Raw genomic sequence first — 18,753 nt, forward strand, 5'->3', positions numbered from 1 at the left:
AAAGAGACAACTGGGTTTTACATAACTGATGCTGGATTTTTTTTTTGCCTACTGGATCCAATTTAACCATAACCATACCAGACCAGATATCTTTTTTTTTTTTTTCAGATTTTCCATTTTCTCTTACCTCCCCCCTCCTCCCCGTAGAGGTTGAATGAAACCCACCTCGATGTTTAAATTAGATGCGCCACCTTAGACCTGAGACAGAATATTTAATTGGAATGTAGAGTAAGAGAAGTATCCATTTTTTTTTAAGAACTCCTTTACACATTGCACTGATTTCTGGCATTTTTCAGCTGACACTGATACACTGTGTCACCTCAAAGTGGTAAACTGAGGAGAAGAGCATCACGAGTGGGGCGTGGCCCCAGACACGCCGGCTGCTCTGATTGGCTGTCGCCGCGGCGTCAATCATTGGGCTCTTTTTGTTTTTTTGCAGGCGGCTCCAGTCCGGCAGAGTGTGGTGCTCCTCACAGTGAACCCTGACTGACTCCTCTCCCTTTGCCCGGAGTGTTCTCACGGACAGAAGCAGGAGCTTCCTTCGCCACAAATCTGCACTAATTTGAAGCCAAGGATATACATTTGTTTTTTTTTTTTGTTTTTGTTTTTGTTTTTTTAGGGGGGGGGATTTTACGCGCCAAACCAAGAAAATGACTCATTTCAATAAGGGGCCAGCCTACGGATTATCTGCTGAAGTGAGGAGCAAAGTAAGTAATTTATCTTTTTTTTTTTGTCTCTTTCAAAAGCTGCTTCATTATTAGGAAAAAAATAATGGCTAGGCTAACGCTCTGTGTAAACACAGTCCGTCACCTCTGGGACTTTCTCCCGTTGGGGGAAAAAAAAAAAAAAAAAAAAAAAAAGTTCGAGCCAAGTTGAACTCTCTGAGCTCCAGACCCAAAACTCTCCCAGGTTTACCCGAACTGCAGGAGCCCGTTTTCCGCCCGCCGGGCTCCATGCGCCGGCAGACTTGACCTGCAGCTCCGCAAACTTCCAACCTCAACTTGAGCACCAACAATGGCAGCAGAGAAGAATGTGACTCGTTTGGAAGCAGAGGGAGGGGGGTTACACAGTGTTAAGGCCTGCCTGCAGGATTAGCCTCGAGCTCTTTAAAGGTCCGTGACCGAGGTTTCCTAACTTTTTACTGAGATATGCAACCAGTAAATCGTCTTTAAAGTTTCTGTTCCACACTTGAACAGTAAGCCGCTCATCCCCCCTCAGTGATGGGAAACCAGCTTTTCCTCCGTCCCTCTTTGTTTATGGACCAGACCGCAGCAGCACCGTAAACCTGTATTTAAGGAGTTCAAAGCTGTTGGGTGAATTTGTATTGATGGGAAAAAAAAAATCACCGTGTCGTGTCCTTTCACCATAAATAATCCTGAATATCACTTATAAAAAGAAAAAGCCTGCCCAAAGTCACTGTTTGTGTAGGCGGGGTCCTGGCCGCTGCGGAGTCCGGCTGGCTGTCTTCATATGGAGCCTATAGGCGGCCACATCGACCGCTCTCTCCCCGTCGTCTGTGTGTGGATGCGCTGCACTGAGCTGTGATCAGGTTGCCACGTAGCAGTGTTGTGATTAGAGGCGCTTTCTGTTATTAAAAGGCAAATGTGCATCCCGAGGCTCTGCGGCGAAATGACGGCTTTTGTGAGTTAAAGCCAAAAAACCAAGGATGAAAGTTGTTTGCCAGACAGTATACAGAGATGCAGACAGCTGGAGTTAAATGTCTGGAGGATGACTTCATCAGAACTAGTGCACACCTCTAGGCAAAGTCTCTTCATCAACTTCAAATCAGCTCTGTCTTCTGCTCAAGGGTTTATCATTGTGCGTTTGTATTTAGTACACACTCTTCTTGCACTATTCTTTTGACATACATTTGGATTAAAACCCAGTTTTTGCATTTAGTCAGACAGTAATCATAAATTCATTACTGCTCACATCAAAGCCTACTGCAATGTATCTTTGAATATGGTTAGCCTCCACAGATTTATGATTTGGATTTTGTTTGAGTTGTTTAAAGAGCACATTGACATTAAATGTCTTTATATATAAAAGACAAATTTATGATGGTAATGTAATGTTTACAAATAACAAATAATTTGAGCTATTTCTGTACCTGTACTAGTATTTGAATTGTCTCACTTACTTGGAGAAAAAAAAAATTGGTATGGGTAAATATGCAAACCTATCCACCAATCTGATAACGTTTTTATTTATTCATGAATGAGAATTCAGTCATTTTTGCTCCTGTAATGAAGACAGGAAAGACAGGAAGTTACAATCACACAAGTTGGGGAAGGAAAAAATTTGTGTAAACTGCATTACTACATAATTTGTACTAGTTACCTTAGCTATGCTTGATGAGTGCAGCTGGAAAAACAATATTGTTTATGACGATTTATTCTCCATCATGAAAAAAATCACACTGGTTCACTGACATCTACGTTCGATTACAATAACATTAACCTGTGCACCCAGCATGACCATGGCAATGTACTCACACACACTGGACAACCTTAAGTATCAGAGTTCTTACCTCTGCTACAGCATAACTGCCTGGACATTTACCCCTTGAAATGGCCATCACGTGCTTCAATTGGGTTAGGGTTGCATCAGCACAAGGCCTTGGCCCTTACAGTTGTTAACCATCCATTCCTCTGTTACATTTGTTAAATATGCAGGAATGGAGGGTTCTGGCAGAGTTTGAGGGTGTAGTTACCCTTAAAACATTAAAAACCAATTGTTGTGGGCCCTTAAACTATAGTTGTGTGTCTATATTCCTCCAGATAACTAAAGGCAACTAATTTCTGCCTTTTTAAAATTACAACAGTGAAACCTCAAACACAGGATAGGTCAGCAACAGAAGAGTGATGCAAAGTAGTGCAAGTAGCTTGTGGTTGTCCCATTAAAATCTCAAGCATGTGTATGGTCACTGTGGAAAATATTTGTCTCAACAGGAAGTGACTCATGTGAACTTAGGAGTGGAACTGCCATTTTAAGAAATTAGCTGTTTGGACTCTAAATAGACATTAGATGATGGGCTGAGTAAAGATAATAATGAAAGGCCATAGGCTGTTGTCCAAATTATAAAGGTTTATGCTGTATGCAAAGCTGGTACCATTTTATTAAAACAAATGAAACCGAATCACTTTTTTTTTTTTTTTTTTTTTGTACAAATCAGCAAAAGTGACAAAACAGTTATATTCTAGCTCCTTATTTTTCAATGAAAAAAAATTAACTATGCTGCCTAAAAATGATAGCTTTATCAGTGAAGGTCAGCCAACCGATACCATATGCTAGAGTCACTGAACTGATACTGAGGACTTTATTAATGGCTCAAATTCAACTAAAGCAAACTTGATCACATGCTGATCTTTCTTTGCTCTGCTCTGCAGTGTGTTTTGTTCACCTCGGCCTACCAGTGTTCCAAAGCTGCTGTACAGTGTGGAGGATGGGCTCTGCTTACATAAGTGAAAAATACAACGCAACATTATTTGGACACATTGATGGGAATGACTTTAAGGTCTGACAAACATGCACAGGTTTAGTATGTTAAGTGGTCTGTAAATGTTGATTCTATAGACAGAATGTAGCATCCTTTGTTGAATTTTTGGATCTGTATTGGACTAAAGGTCATTTGTGGAGAAAGACGCTCTGCTCTCTAACACCACTGTCCAATCAGACTGGATTGATACATTTAGCTGATCACATCACATTGGTGCCAGGAGTCAGAAACTACCAGGTAATTTCTTATCAAATCAATCATCTAAGATGGTCATCATATCAGTCATGAAACAGAGCCCCCAGTATTTAGATTAAGTAAATTGGGAAATAACAAATGTGCCAACTCATTTGATCTGCTATCAAATATGTTTAATTAACATACATTAACAACATGCGACATGTATACCTATATGTTTTAACTGTGTACACCTGGTTGTCCTTGTGTTTGGTTGCCTTTGTTAAACTGATGTATATTAATTTTCAAGAGTCCTCTTATAAATCTGAGCTTCATGAAGGTTAAAAGATTTACTTTTAGTTGAGGCTATTTACTTTTCAGTTGTATGCTACGTGAGCTGTATATTGTGAGCTTAAGAAAGTAACATAAGTTTAGTAGCAATTAGCAATATGAATATCAACCCACTAATTTTGAAAATGTTTCATGGTGACTGTGTAAACTCTGCAGGTGAAGTTTATGTAACATGATGGAGAACTACAGTGTAGCTACAAGATTTGTTTTAGCTGTGGTTCCCAAGGGCAAGCCAGGACTTTAAACCTCAAACAGAGTGATGAAAGGATTAGCAGTTAAATGTTTCCATTGGACTTGTCATTGATTTGGATGTGATGGGGAAGGTTTTCCATTAATCTGATCTCCATTTCACATACTAGATGGAAAGTAATACAGTTAGTGCACTTTTGTCCTTTGCTTATGATTGCTTTGTCTATAGTGGAGTGTATGCATGGGCCACAACCAAAAGTCTACAGCATGCTTAAGTGCTCGTAATTTGCAAATGTGGATTAAGTCATGCCAAAACCTGGAAAGTTCTAAGAAAAAAAGTGTAAGGGTTGTTTTTTTCTCCCCCTGCTGTCATTCATTGCAGTAAAACCTCCCCTGTCAGAGAGTGCACTGCACAAAAGGAAGACGACAGGCAGGGGCCCATCTGTGTTCCATTGCATAATGTGTGATCAGTAGTCCATACTCCTTTCTGAGCTGCAGATATAACATTCCTGAGATTCTTTAACACAAACCCCTTCTGGAGGACCCCAACCATCTGTGTGTGGATCCAATCCAAACTCGGCTCAGTTGCGTTTATAAGCCTGGGCTATAAACACATCTTACAAGTATAAGTCAGTTGTAGCTCAGTTTACCTTCAGTTTGTGGAAACAATACATGATTGGAACCTATTTTACAGCTAAAATCAGACAAATCAGCTAATATAATTTTTGTTAGCACAAAACCTCCATCCAAATCACTAAATACATACGTTGAAGATAACAGTGATTTCCAGAGAAAAAGTGAGAAGCTCGTACCCAATAGTTGCTCTGTGGTCAGCCGAGCTTTGTATCTGTGGAGGGAAAGCCAGACCATGGGACAGTTCTTCCATGTTTCTTCAATTGAAAGTCAAAGAGAGGTTTTTGTTTAATAGAAAAGTTGCAAGCAAGGTCTGAAAACTCAATTATTAGAAAGCAATTGCCGGTGTAGAAAGTCTCGTACTTTGTCTGGCCGGCCAACGGTGCAACGTTATCACTGATAGTTGTGTGGTGTAAATTTATCATTCATGCTACTTTCCTGTGTGTTCATGATTTTGGATTTGGACCTGGGTTGTTACTGTCATGTAACTTTTCAGTAATAACAAAAAATATTGATCCATCCATTGTCCGTACCGTGTATCCTTGTAGAGTCACAGGGGATTGGAGGTTTCTGGAAGGGAATTTACACCCAGATTTACTTGCATCCACCTCTGCTTTTCCCTCTGTGCTTAAGACATGCTGGAATTCTTGTTTCACAGATATTGAGCATTAACCAGGAAGATTTTGGTAATGATGCTGTGTGCTGGTTTTTCCCCTTCAGCCTATTCCACCTTTGTTTACAGTGTCTATGCAGGTGAAGTACTCTTTCAGTTGGCTGTGGGGATTGCCCCAGAATATTGTGCTCTCTGGCAGCAGTTGAACATAATCAGACACAACTTTGTTTTAACTAAAAATCCATGATTATCTAATGTCTAACTAGGCTAGCCAAGTTGATATTGCCAGCATTAAAAGACATAGCAATCCATAGACTCATGTTTGAAAAAAATATTCAAGTGAGGTCGATGTTGCAAGCTAAGGAGGCTCCAGTTATCAGTTTAGTACTGAGCTGTAGACGATTATGAACAGGAAGCAGAAAATCATCCAAGTTTCAGTCCCACATCTCTCTCTCCACTGTCACACCTACATGCATCTTTATTTTCTATGCATTTCCTCAGAATTACAACATAAACTCACAATGTAACCTGATCTGTACAACAGCCACCAATGTGCTATTTGTGTTTTGATAATCATAAAGTCTGATGAAGACTGATTTTCATATTTTTTTTTCCTATGCATTTGTGTATGTCATGTCTACACTCAAGTTTTTTACACATTCAGTGTTTACCTCCAGAATAATTTGAAACAGCTCTCTTGGGATATTACTGAATTAACCAATTATTTCTGTGTCTAGCTTTGTTTCAGGATCATATACAATCATATACAAGGATTAACAACCTTAATCCTCCACAAAGTGAAATGAAGTAGTCTGTATTAAGAGAAAAGTGAAACCTGTAATCGTGGCATACTCCTCTCATACACCTCAGATTACTCCAGGCCCATGTTTTCTGTTTCCTGTCAAGAGGTCATGCTTGACGTGGGGTGGACGTGTTTGCTAAAGGTCTAACTGCTCGGACAACAACAGATCTCTTTCCTGCAAATCTCCACTCAACCCATATCTTTCACTGCGCTTGGGTCATGAACTCCAGAGCTTGACTCATCAGGCTCTGCCAGTTTGTCTCCTCTCACACAGAAACGTGCAAATAGTCAAAGCTAAATGTGTAAATAATATCTAATTTTATTTAATCACGAAAGCTTAACTTCAGCCATCGTTAACATGGCCAAAATCTTCTATTATGGGAACGCTTTTTTCATTAAGGAGCAAACTGAATAGACTGTATAACTTCTGTTGATGGTCATGACACAATCATTTCTCATTAATGTCTGTGCATGTACTGGTTCTGAACCCAGATTGTGGAATACCTATTAATGACCATGGTTTAAGGGATAGGTGCTGCCTTATGTGTATAATCTATAACAAAATATAAATATATATGTGTAATTTTGTACCACAAGCATGAAAGAAACACAACGCTACTCTCTCACCCGCACATCTTTCCTATTCATGATGACACCGCCCAGCCCTCAGATTAGTTTTGTAGAGCTACATTATCTTGTAAAGCAAATAAAACTAAACATGAACAGCATTCATGAACAGGTTACACCACTGGGAGCCTCATTTACCTTATCATGGACTGTTGTTAGAAACATACATCGGTTTTTACAAACACACAAGATCATGAACTTACCTATGACCTTTTCTTAATGATGTGACAATGTTGAGTGTGATCAAAAAGCAGCACGCAAAGCTAACTGAACTCTTCAGCATCTTTAAAACCCCCATCCTGAAGCATCTGTTTGTTTTTACCCCCCTCTTATGTTCAAGTTGCCTGTGGGTGGGCAACTGGCTGGTGTTTCAAGGCAACAGATTGGTTGTGTTTGTGTGTGAAGTGAAACAACCCAGTTGTAACTGAGGAAAGTTAAACACAGGGACAGACCTAGGTCTGTCTGATTGCTATTGACTATCATGTCTGGGATCATGATTGGCAAAGAATTTGTGGCCTGACATCCAAGTGGACTCTTCATTCCCATTGTGGTCAGACATGTGCTATGAACTTGTTGTTCAAAACCTTGTTTGTATATCAGGTACATGTTCTCTAATGTGTGTAACATTTATTAGCCTAATGTTGTACTGGTTCTCTTTATGATTTTTGTTTATGTGGAAATGCCATAATATTTTCCTGACTTGAATGAAGTAAGTATAAGTTAGTAATAAGTTGAATCTTGAATTATCTCTTTTGTAGGGGATGCTGATAACTACTTTCCAGTGAAATTGCCATTTGACATTCATGTTCCTCATATAATAGGTACTTGGAAGTTAGTCATTTCAGCAGATTAGCACAAATAAGTGTTGGAACTTTTACAGATACTGCCAGCAAAAGTTGCTTCATTTAGATTTAATTTTAAAAGATAACTGCTAGCCTGTCCTTTGCTAACCTTTAATTGGCCCACTAACTTAAGCTGCATACTGAAGCATGGGTAACAGCATGTGTACCAGTTGCACCTGAGCAGGACTTGATCTACAGTTACCAGATGCAGCCCAAGATGGTGATGTTACAGTTTGTCTATGAAACAGAAGACACAAATATGAGGCAGAACTAGTGGGAGCTAGCTGCTTAACAACCACTGAACTTTCAAATTTAAGGTTATCGAAATGGTTACTATTTATGATCCAAGCAGGAAGTTTGACTGGTTGTGACAGTAGGCAACATTTTCGGCAACACGTAGTGGTCACCAGGCAGATGTATCAATGAAGGGAATCATAACTTTTAGTCAAGATTAAGACCAGAGCAGCAAAAACAGAAGTAACGGCTTGCAAAATCTGCCTTTGATCTTGCCCACCCCTGCAGAACGTAGTGCCATCACCATTTAATTTCATTTTAATGTTCTAAAACCTCAGTCTTCAACATATTTGACATCTTTTGAAAACTGGATGTACACTAAAACCTATGAAGCAAATCCAGTAAATCACAATACATTTTATTGTTCACGTCAAAACTATGTAATGACATAGTATGTATGTACGTCTCATCCAGTCTTAGGACAGAAGGATTTGGTCTTCATGGGTTAAACTCTTGCACATGTTTTTAAATTGACAGCTAACACACTGCTCTCACACTGTAGTTCCACCAATTTTCACAGTTACAGTCAGTGGAGTAGCTGCAGCCCTGAATCTCTCCTTCTGTCCCGAAATGTTCATTTTTTTTTCTTTCTTGCTTCTGCTTTTCCGCTTGTGCTCCTAGCTGATGACATAGCTCGACTCACCACACTATGTGTTGTGTTGAGCGTCTTAGCTGGTTATACATTGATGAATAGCAGCCTCTCTGTTTGCCCAGCCTTGGTTCAGTGCCCGGCCATGTGTGTGATGTGACGAACAGCAATCAGCTTCGTACTGATAAACCACAGTGATAATCACTCTCAGTATCACAGTAAAATTTACCACCCGCTAGGTCGGACCAACCTGTGATTGTGGGCCCTTATGAGTGTGTTGGGCTGTAGTACTGACTTCACTAAACCTATTTTCCAAATGCATGCAGTTTTTGTGCTGTCATCAGGAAATGCCTTTGGGTACAGAGATGAAATGGGGAGGGGATGGGGGTTGTCTGGTTTTCACTTCCAGCAAACTCAAATTGTAACCTTCCAGATTTTTCCCTCAGAAGCTCAGTTTAATGGTTCCATCAAGAGAATTAGATCCTTTTTCCAATGCCTGACTTTTTTTTCTTTCTTGGCAATGCTTTTCCAAAATAAGTGCTGGGAGAGGACAGGAGAGAAAAATGCCTTCCTTCTAATCATTCAGGCTCTTTGGCCCCTCGCTGGGGTTCCTCCATGTCGTCAAACTCCACGGACACACATCGCCTCACATTCATTCCTGAGTGAGACAACTTTTAACCCCGAGGCCGAAGATGTAACCTTTAACTCCATTGCTCCACTGAGTCATAGTTTGGAACAAAACATCCTATTTGGCTTTTAACACGAACTTGGAGGAGGAAAGGGCATGTGAAGATTTGCGGCTTTGTCTGTATTGCATGAGCCGGGGCTTTGGTGTTACACTCAGGGACTCAGGCACAAAAAGAGTCAGCTTTGACTGCTCCACTGGAGGAGGGCAGGTTTTGTTTTGGAGGCTGTGTAGTTTCATGACCATTATGGAGACCCTTAAGCCTTTGTTAAAGTAATATATCGTTTGTGTGAGTAGTGGTTAAATATGAAGCCACAATGGTGCTCTTTTGGTTTTGAGTGGAATTGAGGTCATGGGGTAAGAGACGTTCAGTCCTAACCAGATTTGAGTTTAACCTGTAGCCTTTTGCTGCAAGCCATCCCCTCCCTCTGTCCCTTTCCTGTCTATCATAGTATCACTGTAATAAGGGCCAATATAACAAAAATATAACAGCACACAGCTGTAGTCATATATTCAAAATATTGATGATAATGGTAAAAGAAAAATCATGAACAGTTTTTCAAGGAACCATACCAAATTCAACTTGATGTCTTCGGACTGTTCATGACTAATTAGACACAACCAGATGTTTGATTGTTTTACAGGAGATTAAATGAGAGATATTGGCACACAAATGAATCACAGTAAATTTTCCAGTACTGGTAGCTTGTTTTAATTCTGTGATTGTGATGATGTTATACTCATCGTATAACCTATTATGCTCTTGTCTGTATTGAAGAAATCCTGGGAGGTTTCGGTGCTTATTATTTCTCCTAACTTTGGACTGGTGTTGTGCAGTTATGAATGACTTGAATTGTCTTCATCCCACTCATGGTATGCAAAATTAAAATGAGCAGTTTTATCAATACTTAAAAAACCTAGGGGACGCAGTAGAATTAAAATCTGAGAAAAATGCCTTTTCACCATGAGCATTGGTGGTGTTCAAACTCCTATATAACTAAACCAATCTCATACTGTGGAATTCCCCCATAGCCAAAATGAAGACATCTTGAGCCTCTCGTCAAAGTCAGTATGTTGTGGAAAATTGACATCATTAGAAGTGTGTAGTTTTAGCTCATAGCGGTTCCTGTTTGCAGGATGGACAAAGGATGTAATACCCAAGGAAATTATCACTGATTTACTTTGATGTTGAAGAACATCATCACTCTTAAGCCCCCTTTCCATTAGTCAAACCCACTAAAACCTGCTAACATCTGCCTTTTGACAGCAGTGGAATTGGCTAAAATCTGCAATCTACAACGCAAGTACTCCATTTGGTAGTGATGTAAATACAACACTGGGGCAAAGAAACTCATTTTAATTCTTTTCCTGTAACATATTTCAGGGTAAACATTCTAAAAAGATTTATTACTTGTGCTGGACTGTACTTGTGCACCAGAGTCACTGCAGCCACACTGAGCGCAGGGAGGAGAGAGTGAGCTGCAGCCCTGAAATAAGTTTTAAAAACACCCACGATCATTCGAAGTGTCTCACACAGAGGCTCTGAACATTTAACAGCAGCACAAACCTTGGGATGAGTTGTAACAGATCTGTTTGCTTGATTTGCATGGTGACTAGCAGCTCACTGTTTCTTCACTAGGCTTGTATGCATCTCTGCCAGTGCATGTGATTACATGACTCCTTGCAGTTGTTTTAAGACAGCACTAGGTAATTTTTTTGAATGATGTGGAAAGTCTTGTACATTTCTGGACATTTACTCAAGCCATAGTGGATAATGATGTCTTCAGAAAATAGAAGTGGCTCTGATACTGACAGTGTGAATGTGCAGTCCTGTCCTAAGGATGTAAGGTTTTCCCCCGCATTGTAGAGGCTCAGAACTGTGGGTTTTAAAATCTCCTAATTGCCTCTATGAGCTGTGCTTCACTGCCACTGAAGCTGCCACGTTTGAATTCACTGGTCTGGTCCCAAACTACAAAAACTACCTTTCATTGGTTGTAGTACATCTGGGTGCATGCGTGCTTTTTAACCACACCTCATATCTCTGTTTCTGTATCAGTTTATCTAAGAAATTACTCTGCATACTTCCACTCTGGGCTATGACACCATAACCCCCCTGCACAAACAAACACAGTTGTTTGATTCAGCAATAATAGAATTAAAAGTTGCTGCTGCTCTTTCTTTTACAGAAAAGTGAAATGCAGAATTTTTTGTAAAAGAAGCTGCTTTCTAGTAACTCACAAAAATGGATACAACAGTTTAATGAATGCATTCATTAAATTCAAACAAGTAACTATATATAGTTAGTTATTTGAGCGTCACACCAAGAGAAACCAACATTCTATGAGTCTGTCCCCTGTCCCCCAGAAAGTGGATTCTTTACAGATGGTTTCACCCCTGTGGTTCCTCTCTGGCCATGAACTGAAGGAGACTCTGTCCCGGTGTGGATTAGCAGATTGTCTTTGGGATATTTATGCCGTGTTAGCCAACACTAAAAGGCTGTTTACACAAAGTAGAGGAGGATTACTCTACAGTAAGATTTACTGGACTGTTTTACATTAACAAAAATATCTCTTCAGCTTCATTAGCATAGAGGTTTATATTTTTTTTTTAAAGCTGTTCATTTTAAGTCCACTGAAAGTACTACTTTCACACTTAACATGTAGATCAGTGAGAATTTATTCCCTGTCTATTCTGGTCTGATTTTTCCGAAGCCACCACTGTCCAAATCTGAACAGTTATGCACCACATTTCTTTTTTGATTACAACAGTGCGAGCATTACATTATTGGACAGGATAGAGGATATGTTTCAAGTTCAATGCTTAAATCAAACTTCAGGCTACTTCTTTATGTTTTAATTGAAAATGCATCTCTCCCTTATGTCTCTGGCTTTTTCCCCTGGCATCACCACTACTCTGGACATTTTGAGACACAAAAATTTAAACTTTTGCTGCTTACCCTGTTTAAGTTCAAAAACTCAGTTATGTTGTATGTTGAGACCTTTCTTAAACATTGACATAGTCACAACCGAGGACAATGTTTGTTTGTGTCTCATCAATCTCAACTACCAGCGGTGAAAGCAACATGAGTATGGAGTTATAAGTTATAAGTGTTGCTGACCTTGCTGTCTTTACATTGTAATTCTGAATTTAAATGTCTTTGCTATTCATCTTTTTTTATTAATGTTTTTCTGCAACTAATCAGCTGAATACAACTGACAATCTGTTTTCTGTTAACACCAGCTCACACATGTACATAAATCAACACATTGCATCATCATAGCAGTCCTTCAAATGCATTTCAATGAAAATAACAATAATAATATCATTAGGCAAAGAAACAAGCTTTAGCGTGACATTCAGCAAGAGTGTGTTTCAGAGACAGTCTGGTCTCAAAGCTGCTGCTGGTTTCCTAAAGATTCTTGAGGTGGAGAAACAGGAAATACAGGAAACAATTAAGTGAACCATATCCTTTCTCTGCTGTCTCTGATTCATAACTAAAATGCAGAGTATTTTTTATTTCGGCCACACACACACAATTTGCAGTTTGCGCTATTTGCATTCCAGTCAAGAGTTTGTCGCTAGTCTGAATGACCGTGTTAGGGGTGGGAGGTGGCTGAAAAGCCTGCCGTTAGAACTACTCTGCCATGGTGGGGATTGCTCTGTCACAGATTGGTGTGCAAATAAACAAATTTTTGTCCAGTATTTAATTCACCACAACTTTAGATAAACACAGGTTTAAATAATGACCCAGCGAGTCAGATTCCTCAGTAGATTTTAAGAGAATTAGCAGGATTATATAATTATACCAAGACAGAAAAGAGTGGGATTCAGTAAGTGAACACTAACCTGCTGTTAGACAGCAGGCTTTAAGTCCTTTCTCAGACATCTGAAAGGTCCCGATAATACTTTACGTAACATATTTTTAAAAACCTACGTAGCACTCTCCTACAGTCATTCCTGGAGAAATGATATTATCACTTATAGGAAGACATGAAGAATAGAATCATACCTTGAAGTAATCTATACTCAATTGTAGCAGAAATGGCCAGCTTGCATAATGATGTTCTCTTCAGTCTTATATGGGATTGTGCAGTCAAAGCAAAACATGGTGTTGAGGCTTCATGAGGCTTCAACAGAATGTATTGTTCTTCACCTGTCGCTTGTCACTGACAGTGAAGACCAACAAAGAAAGACACGGGTCCAAAATCATTTGTGAATCTGTTGCTCTCTACAGAGTGATGCCAGTATATCAAATACTAAAGATTCACTACTTCTTTCATTTTATTTTATTTTACTTTTGTTCATTGGTGGAAAGAAATATTACAAGCAGATACTGACAAAAAAAAGAGGCTGTCCATATTGCCCGTGACCATATTGTCATTTACATTTGATTTGTTAAAGTGTGTGTATATAATAAGATTTAGGGGTCTAGGTTGATTTGTGTTGGCTATGTTTTTGGTAGTGTGTTTGTGTAATGTAAAACCCCTCTGATTCAGCCTTAATGTTTTTGATTAACTCTATTAATTGATTTAATCATCACTTGTTTGTCACCCAGACAAAAGAGAACAAAGTTAATTTTCTCAACCCACAGTGTGACGCAAATTTGATTAGATTTTATCTAAAGTTATCTATGAGGTGTTAAAGTCCCCACATCATTTCTCATGATGGTTTGTGAAACCAGACTGAGACTTTCATCATGATAAAATTCATGATTGGCTAGATGTGAGCTAGTCACGGTCAGGCACTGTCTGTTTTCATGCTTTGAAAGCTAGTTGCTGTTTTGTAAGTCACTAGAAACAGTAACACAAACTGGTTCTTGACTCACATGGGATCTGAATCTGTATTTATACTTGTATCTCAGCAGGTCTGTTAAGAGCGGTTGTCTCTGGTCTTTATGTCCATGTGTGCAAAGCCAGGATGAATAAAAGCTCCTCAATCATGTGTTTCTTTTACTGTCCTACATTTAGTTAAGCTAAAACAGTCTGGCTATTATGGCTGGCTTTCTCATTCATAATTCACCTGCTCCTCTTCATCAAATACAGCTGTTGAATGACAAAGTGTCCAAGGCAGCTTGAACGTATGAGTTCTTATTAGTATTTTTAGAACTGCAGACTGAACATGATGTTTTTAATCTTTCAGATCGCTCAGAAATATGACTCACAGAAGGAGGAGGAGCTCCGCTTTTGGATTGAGGAGGTAACAGGAATGTCCATTGGAGAGAACTTCCAGAAAGGGCTGAAGGATGGAGTCATCCTCTGCGAGTAAGCTTTCTCTCTGTCTGTGTGTCTGTCTGTGTGTGTTTAAACACATCTGATGTGACAGCAGGACTCCTGTTCTGATCAGTGTTATGCTTTCCTTCCTCTCTCAGACTGATCAATAAGCTGCAGCCTGGTTCAGTAAAGAAAATTAACCTGTCGCAGTTGAACTGGCACAAGGTAAGTCAATCAAGTCGGGGGTTTTCATCTGCTGGTAACACAGTCATTAAAGAAAGTCTTATGGAAGTCAGTCATATCGAGCAGGTTCAGCTTCATTAAAGTGGCTACTGTGGGTTTTCTCTACTGGCAGTAGAAAAATTGTCAGTTATCTTTCATCAGGTTTACTGCCTTTTACAATGCCTTCTTACCTTCTGCTTCAGGTTTAAAACACCTGCTTTTGTTTGTGAGTTACCTGACCCATCCGCCATAAGTTTATTTCTTCTGTTTGTCTCTGCAGCTAGAAAACCTTGGGAATTTCATCAAGGCAATCCTGTCCTATGGTCTAAAGCCCAATGACATCTTTGAGGCCAATGACCTCTTTGAAAATGGGAATATGACTCAAGTCCAGACCACACTGCTCGCACTGGCCAGCATGGTGAGTGAACACAGTACAGAGAGTCATTGTTTGCTGAGCAACACATGTCCAATTCTTACAGAACTGTCACATCAGTCTATTAACCAGCATGCCCTCCTTCTGCCAGGCAAAGACCAAAGGTATGGACACAAAGATTGATATTGGGGTGAAATATGCAGACAAACAAGCTCGACATTTTGACGAAGAGAAGATCAAGGCCGGCCAGTGTGTCATTGGACTACAGGTAATTATGCTGTGGTGATAAAATACCCAACGCTTGAGGCTGATGTCAGCGTAAGCTGATGTTATGATTACAACTTTCAATATAACCACTTAAATAAATAAATAAATAAATAGCTTCAGCAGTTTCCCTGGAGAGTTTTATGTCTCTGGAGTTAGTCATGGAATTTCTCAGGAGCTATATAAACCATAAGGCACTCTGTTCGTTGAGAGAAACAGGGATACGTCACCCTCTAAATAAAGAAACACTTCCCACAGAGTTGCACAAGGTACTTTTCCACCAAGAACTAAAGGAATATTAATTTCTCAATTACCAATTTGCAGCACATAGTTATAGATAACAAAGCACAATCTTCATTGCTGTACTATTTGTAAAATGTCCCCTGTGATTTGTTTTTTCTCCTCAGATGGGAACAAACAAGTGTGCAAGTCAAGCTGGAATGACCGCGTATGGTACCAGAAGACATCTGTATGATCCAAAGACTCAGACTGACAAACCCTACGACCAGACCACCATCAGTCTACAGATGGGAACCAACAAAGGAGCAAGCCAGGTGAAAACCATTCACCATTATTACTTTTAACAATGATCTACTATATTTAACATATTTTTCTTAACTTATTTTGAGAGAAGAAGGTGATCTGACCTGCTTTATACTTTCTACTGATTTTGTTGAACAGTCTACCAGTCACTGTGTAGCCACATCATAATTCATACTCTGCTTTATGCTCTATTTCCTCTGAATGGGTCAGTCATTTAAAAACATTATGTTGCATAGATGAAGACTTGGAACTGTAGAGGCTGAGACCATAAACCCCTTAGACTCCTAAGACATTTGTTGAGCTAAAAATGTGATAGATGGCATGTTAGAAGGCTACTCACCCAAAAATAGTCTTCTTAGTTACATCTAAGATCTATTCATGTGGATAGTTTTGGTTTGTTTGTTTTTTGATTTTGAGATATTGCAGATCTGTCTTAGGGAGAAAATAAGACCTCTGCAACCTTGGGTTTTATTCTGTAGAGTTTCTTTCTCACAGGAACTATTTTGTCAGTAGGAAGTAGTTCCAACTTTGTGTATGACAGAGAAACCTTGTACAGCCCCAGGTTAAAACAACGCAGCTGTGTTGCTATAAGCATGTTTCAAACTCTGAGCCATGAAACACCATTCAGGAATTCAGTTTGAATACCAGGTCCTTCAAAACACAGTGCAAGAGGTTTATAACACGTAGACAGGTTCTACAACTTTATTTTACCTCATGTTACATTACAACAATCATGAGGCAAACAGTTGAAATACCCCAGTCAGTTGTTCATTTACTGTGAATGCATTCTGGAATATGTGTCTGTCCATTAAACAACTCGCCAAGTGATGATTTTTACTGTTGCAGCAAAAAGTTGAGCCTAGGCTTTCTTTGTATGTTTCCTCGTCAGGCCCCTGAGACTTTTCAGTTTTAAATACGTCTATAGGTCCAAAATAATAACCCAAAGAATGACCACACAAAATAAGTTGTAATAAATAACCTGGATCAGTGTAAATGATTGAGGAATTAATCTAGCTTTAAAGAATCAGCATTTGATACCAATAGTGCTTGTTGTAAAGTTCCTGCTGCTTCTGGTTTTCATGCAGGCCGGCATGTCAGCCCCTGGTACCCGCAGAGACATCTTTGACCAGAAAGTGGCACTACAGCCAGTGGACAACTCTACCATCTCCCTCCAGATGGGCACCAACAAGGTGGCGTCTCAGAGGGGCATGAGCGTCTATGGCCTGGGTCGCCAGGTCTACGACCCCAAGTACTGTGCCCCACCAACAGAGCCGGTCATCCACACCAACGGCAGCCAGGGCACCGGCACCAATGGCTCCGAGATCAGCGACAGTGACTATCAGGCTGAGTTCCAGGAGGATGAGTACCATGGAGGTTACCATGACAACTACAGCTCCCATTACAACGACCAGGGTATTGACTATTAGTACTGACCTCCACCTCCAGAGAAGTATTAACAAGTGTATGCTATCTACACAACAGAGCAAGTCTTTTGCTATCCTCACTAGTCTTTTTGTTCTCTTCAAGCATAAAATGAATCGCTGCCTTGAACTCTTTCCTTCTTCACCTAGACTCTTCTCATCTGGGCAGCAAAGGTTGCAAGAAGTTACAGTAGCATAGAATAATGAGATACAGTGATGAACGTGTTTTTGTTTTTTTTGTTTATGTTTTTTTTAAAGGTAAAGAGCATACTTTTTTAATATCCACTTTTTAAAAGATTTTTCAATGATGGAGCACTGAAGTAGTGATTGCTTTGCTGGCAGGCGATGAAGCTGCTGCCTTGCAGTGTTTTTATTCATGGACTGAAACTTCACTGATCCATGTGAAAGGAATTCATGCATTTTCTGTGCCTTCTCCCCTTTTCCCATGTATCCTCCCCCCTGTTTGTCGCCGGGCACACTTTGTGATACCAGTATTTAATAATTTTTTTTTTTACCACATTAATTTGCTGGATTTCTTTTATTTTTATTTTAATTTTTTTCTAAAATTGATGAGCATGTAAATTCTGATGACCAAACCTTTGCTGACTGTTTTACAGCTAGACCTCCACGTGCCATCACGTGATCTATATCTTCATATCATTCCCTATGTATTCCCAAACTGTATTTATTGTGATGACTCTCATTGCAAAACAGTCCACTGTTGTATGGTTCATAAAATAAATGGTATGTTATAAATAAAACCTTAAATCCTTCAAAGTATGCCTACAAACGGTTAATCCAAACGTTTCACATCTCCCAACATATTAAAAAAAGGTGCTACATTCACTGCTACACCTTCAGAGTTAATACTTGATTTCCTGACATTATGGAAAGGGAGGATTGGAAATTGTCTGTGTGATGATGTAAGGCTTTTTCAGTGATCAAGTGACAAGGTTTTGGCTTCGAAACTGTAGTGTGGGTCTTTCTGTGCCTGTCGGATCCCTCTGGGTCCTCCAGCTTCCAAACCCAGTCTGAACACACGCACACATTAAGCTAAGCGAACATTCTGAAGTCCCCATATAGTTCATATCACAACTAACTAATTTTTCACAATTAGTAAATTAGGCCATGTGGTATTGTATAACCTTATTACATTATGTACAAATATATTACCATATCCTTAGATAAGAGAACATAAACTAAAAATGTTTTTACCACAGCTGGTACACATGACAAAAACAATGAAGTAAATCATATTAAAAACACTGATAAATGAAAAGAAGTATAAATAAAATATACCATTGTATATTAAAATATGACTCACTGTATACTGAGTAGCTTTAGCCGCAGATGGAGGTCTGTAATTTACCAGCATCACAGTAAAGGACACCATGGTATTAATTGAGAGAACTTCATTCTGTG

General features: G+C 39.4%; 1 protein-coding gene across 3 annotated transcripts; it reads left to right on the plus strand.

Moving 5' to 3' along the window:
- The first annotated feature begins 465 nt into the window (after positions 1 to 465).
- cnn3a (calponin 3, acidic a) lies at positions 466 to 18,102 on the plus strand. Of its 3 annotated transcripts, none has more exons than XM_029529101.1 (7): positions 466 to 707; positions 14,438 to 14,559; positions 14,667 to 14,733; positions 15,011 to 15,148; positions 15,255 to 15,371; positions 15,775 to 15,921; positions 16,996 to 18,102. In XM_029529101.1, exons 1-7 carry the CDS (start codon positions 651 to 653, stop codon positions 17,335 to 17,337), a joined length of 990 nt encoding a protein of 329 aa, XP_029384961.1. In that variant the 5' UTR covers positions 466 to 650; the 3' UTR covers positions 17,338 to 18,102. The 3 variants fall into 3 exon arrangements, with proteins under 3 accessions (XP_029384961.1, XP_029384962.1, XP_029384960.1); XM_029529100.1 differs by lacking the exon at positions 466 to 707 and adding an exon at positions 3,419 to 3,517; XM_029529102.1 differs by lacking the exon at positions 15,011 to 15,148.
- Positions 18,103 to 18,753: the final 651 nt, after the last annotated feature.

This window comes from Echeneis naucrates, chromosome 20 (genome assembly GCF_900963305.1).
Source record: "Echeneis naucrates chromosome 20, fEcheNa1.1, whole genome shotgun sequence".
Lineage (NCBI taxonomy): Eukaryota > Metazoa > Chordata > Actinopteri > Carangiformes > Echeneidae > Echeneis > Echeneis naucrates.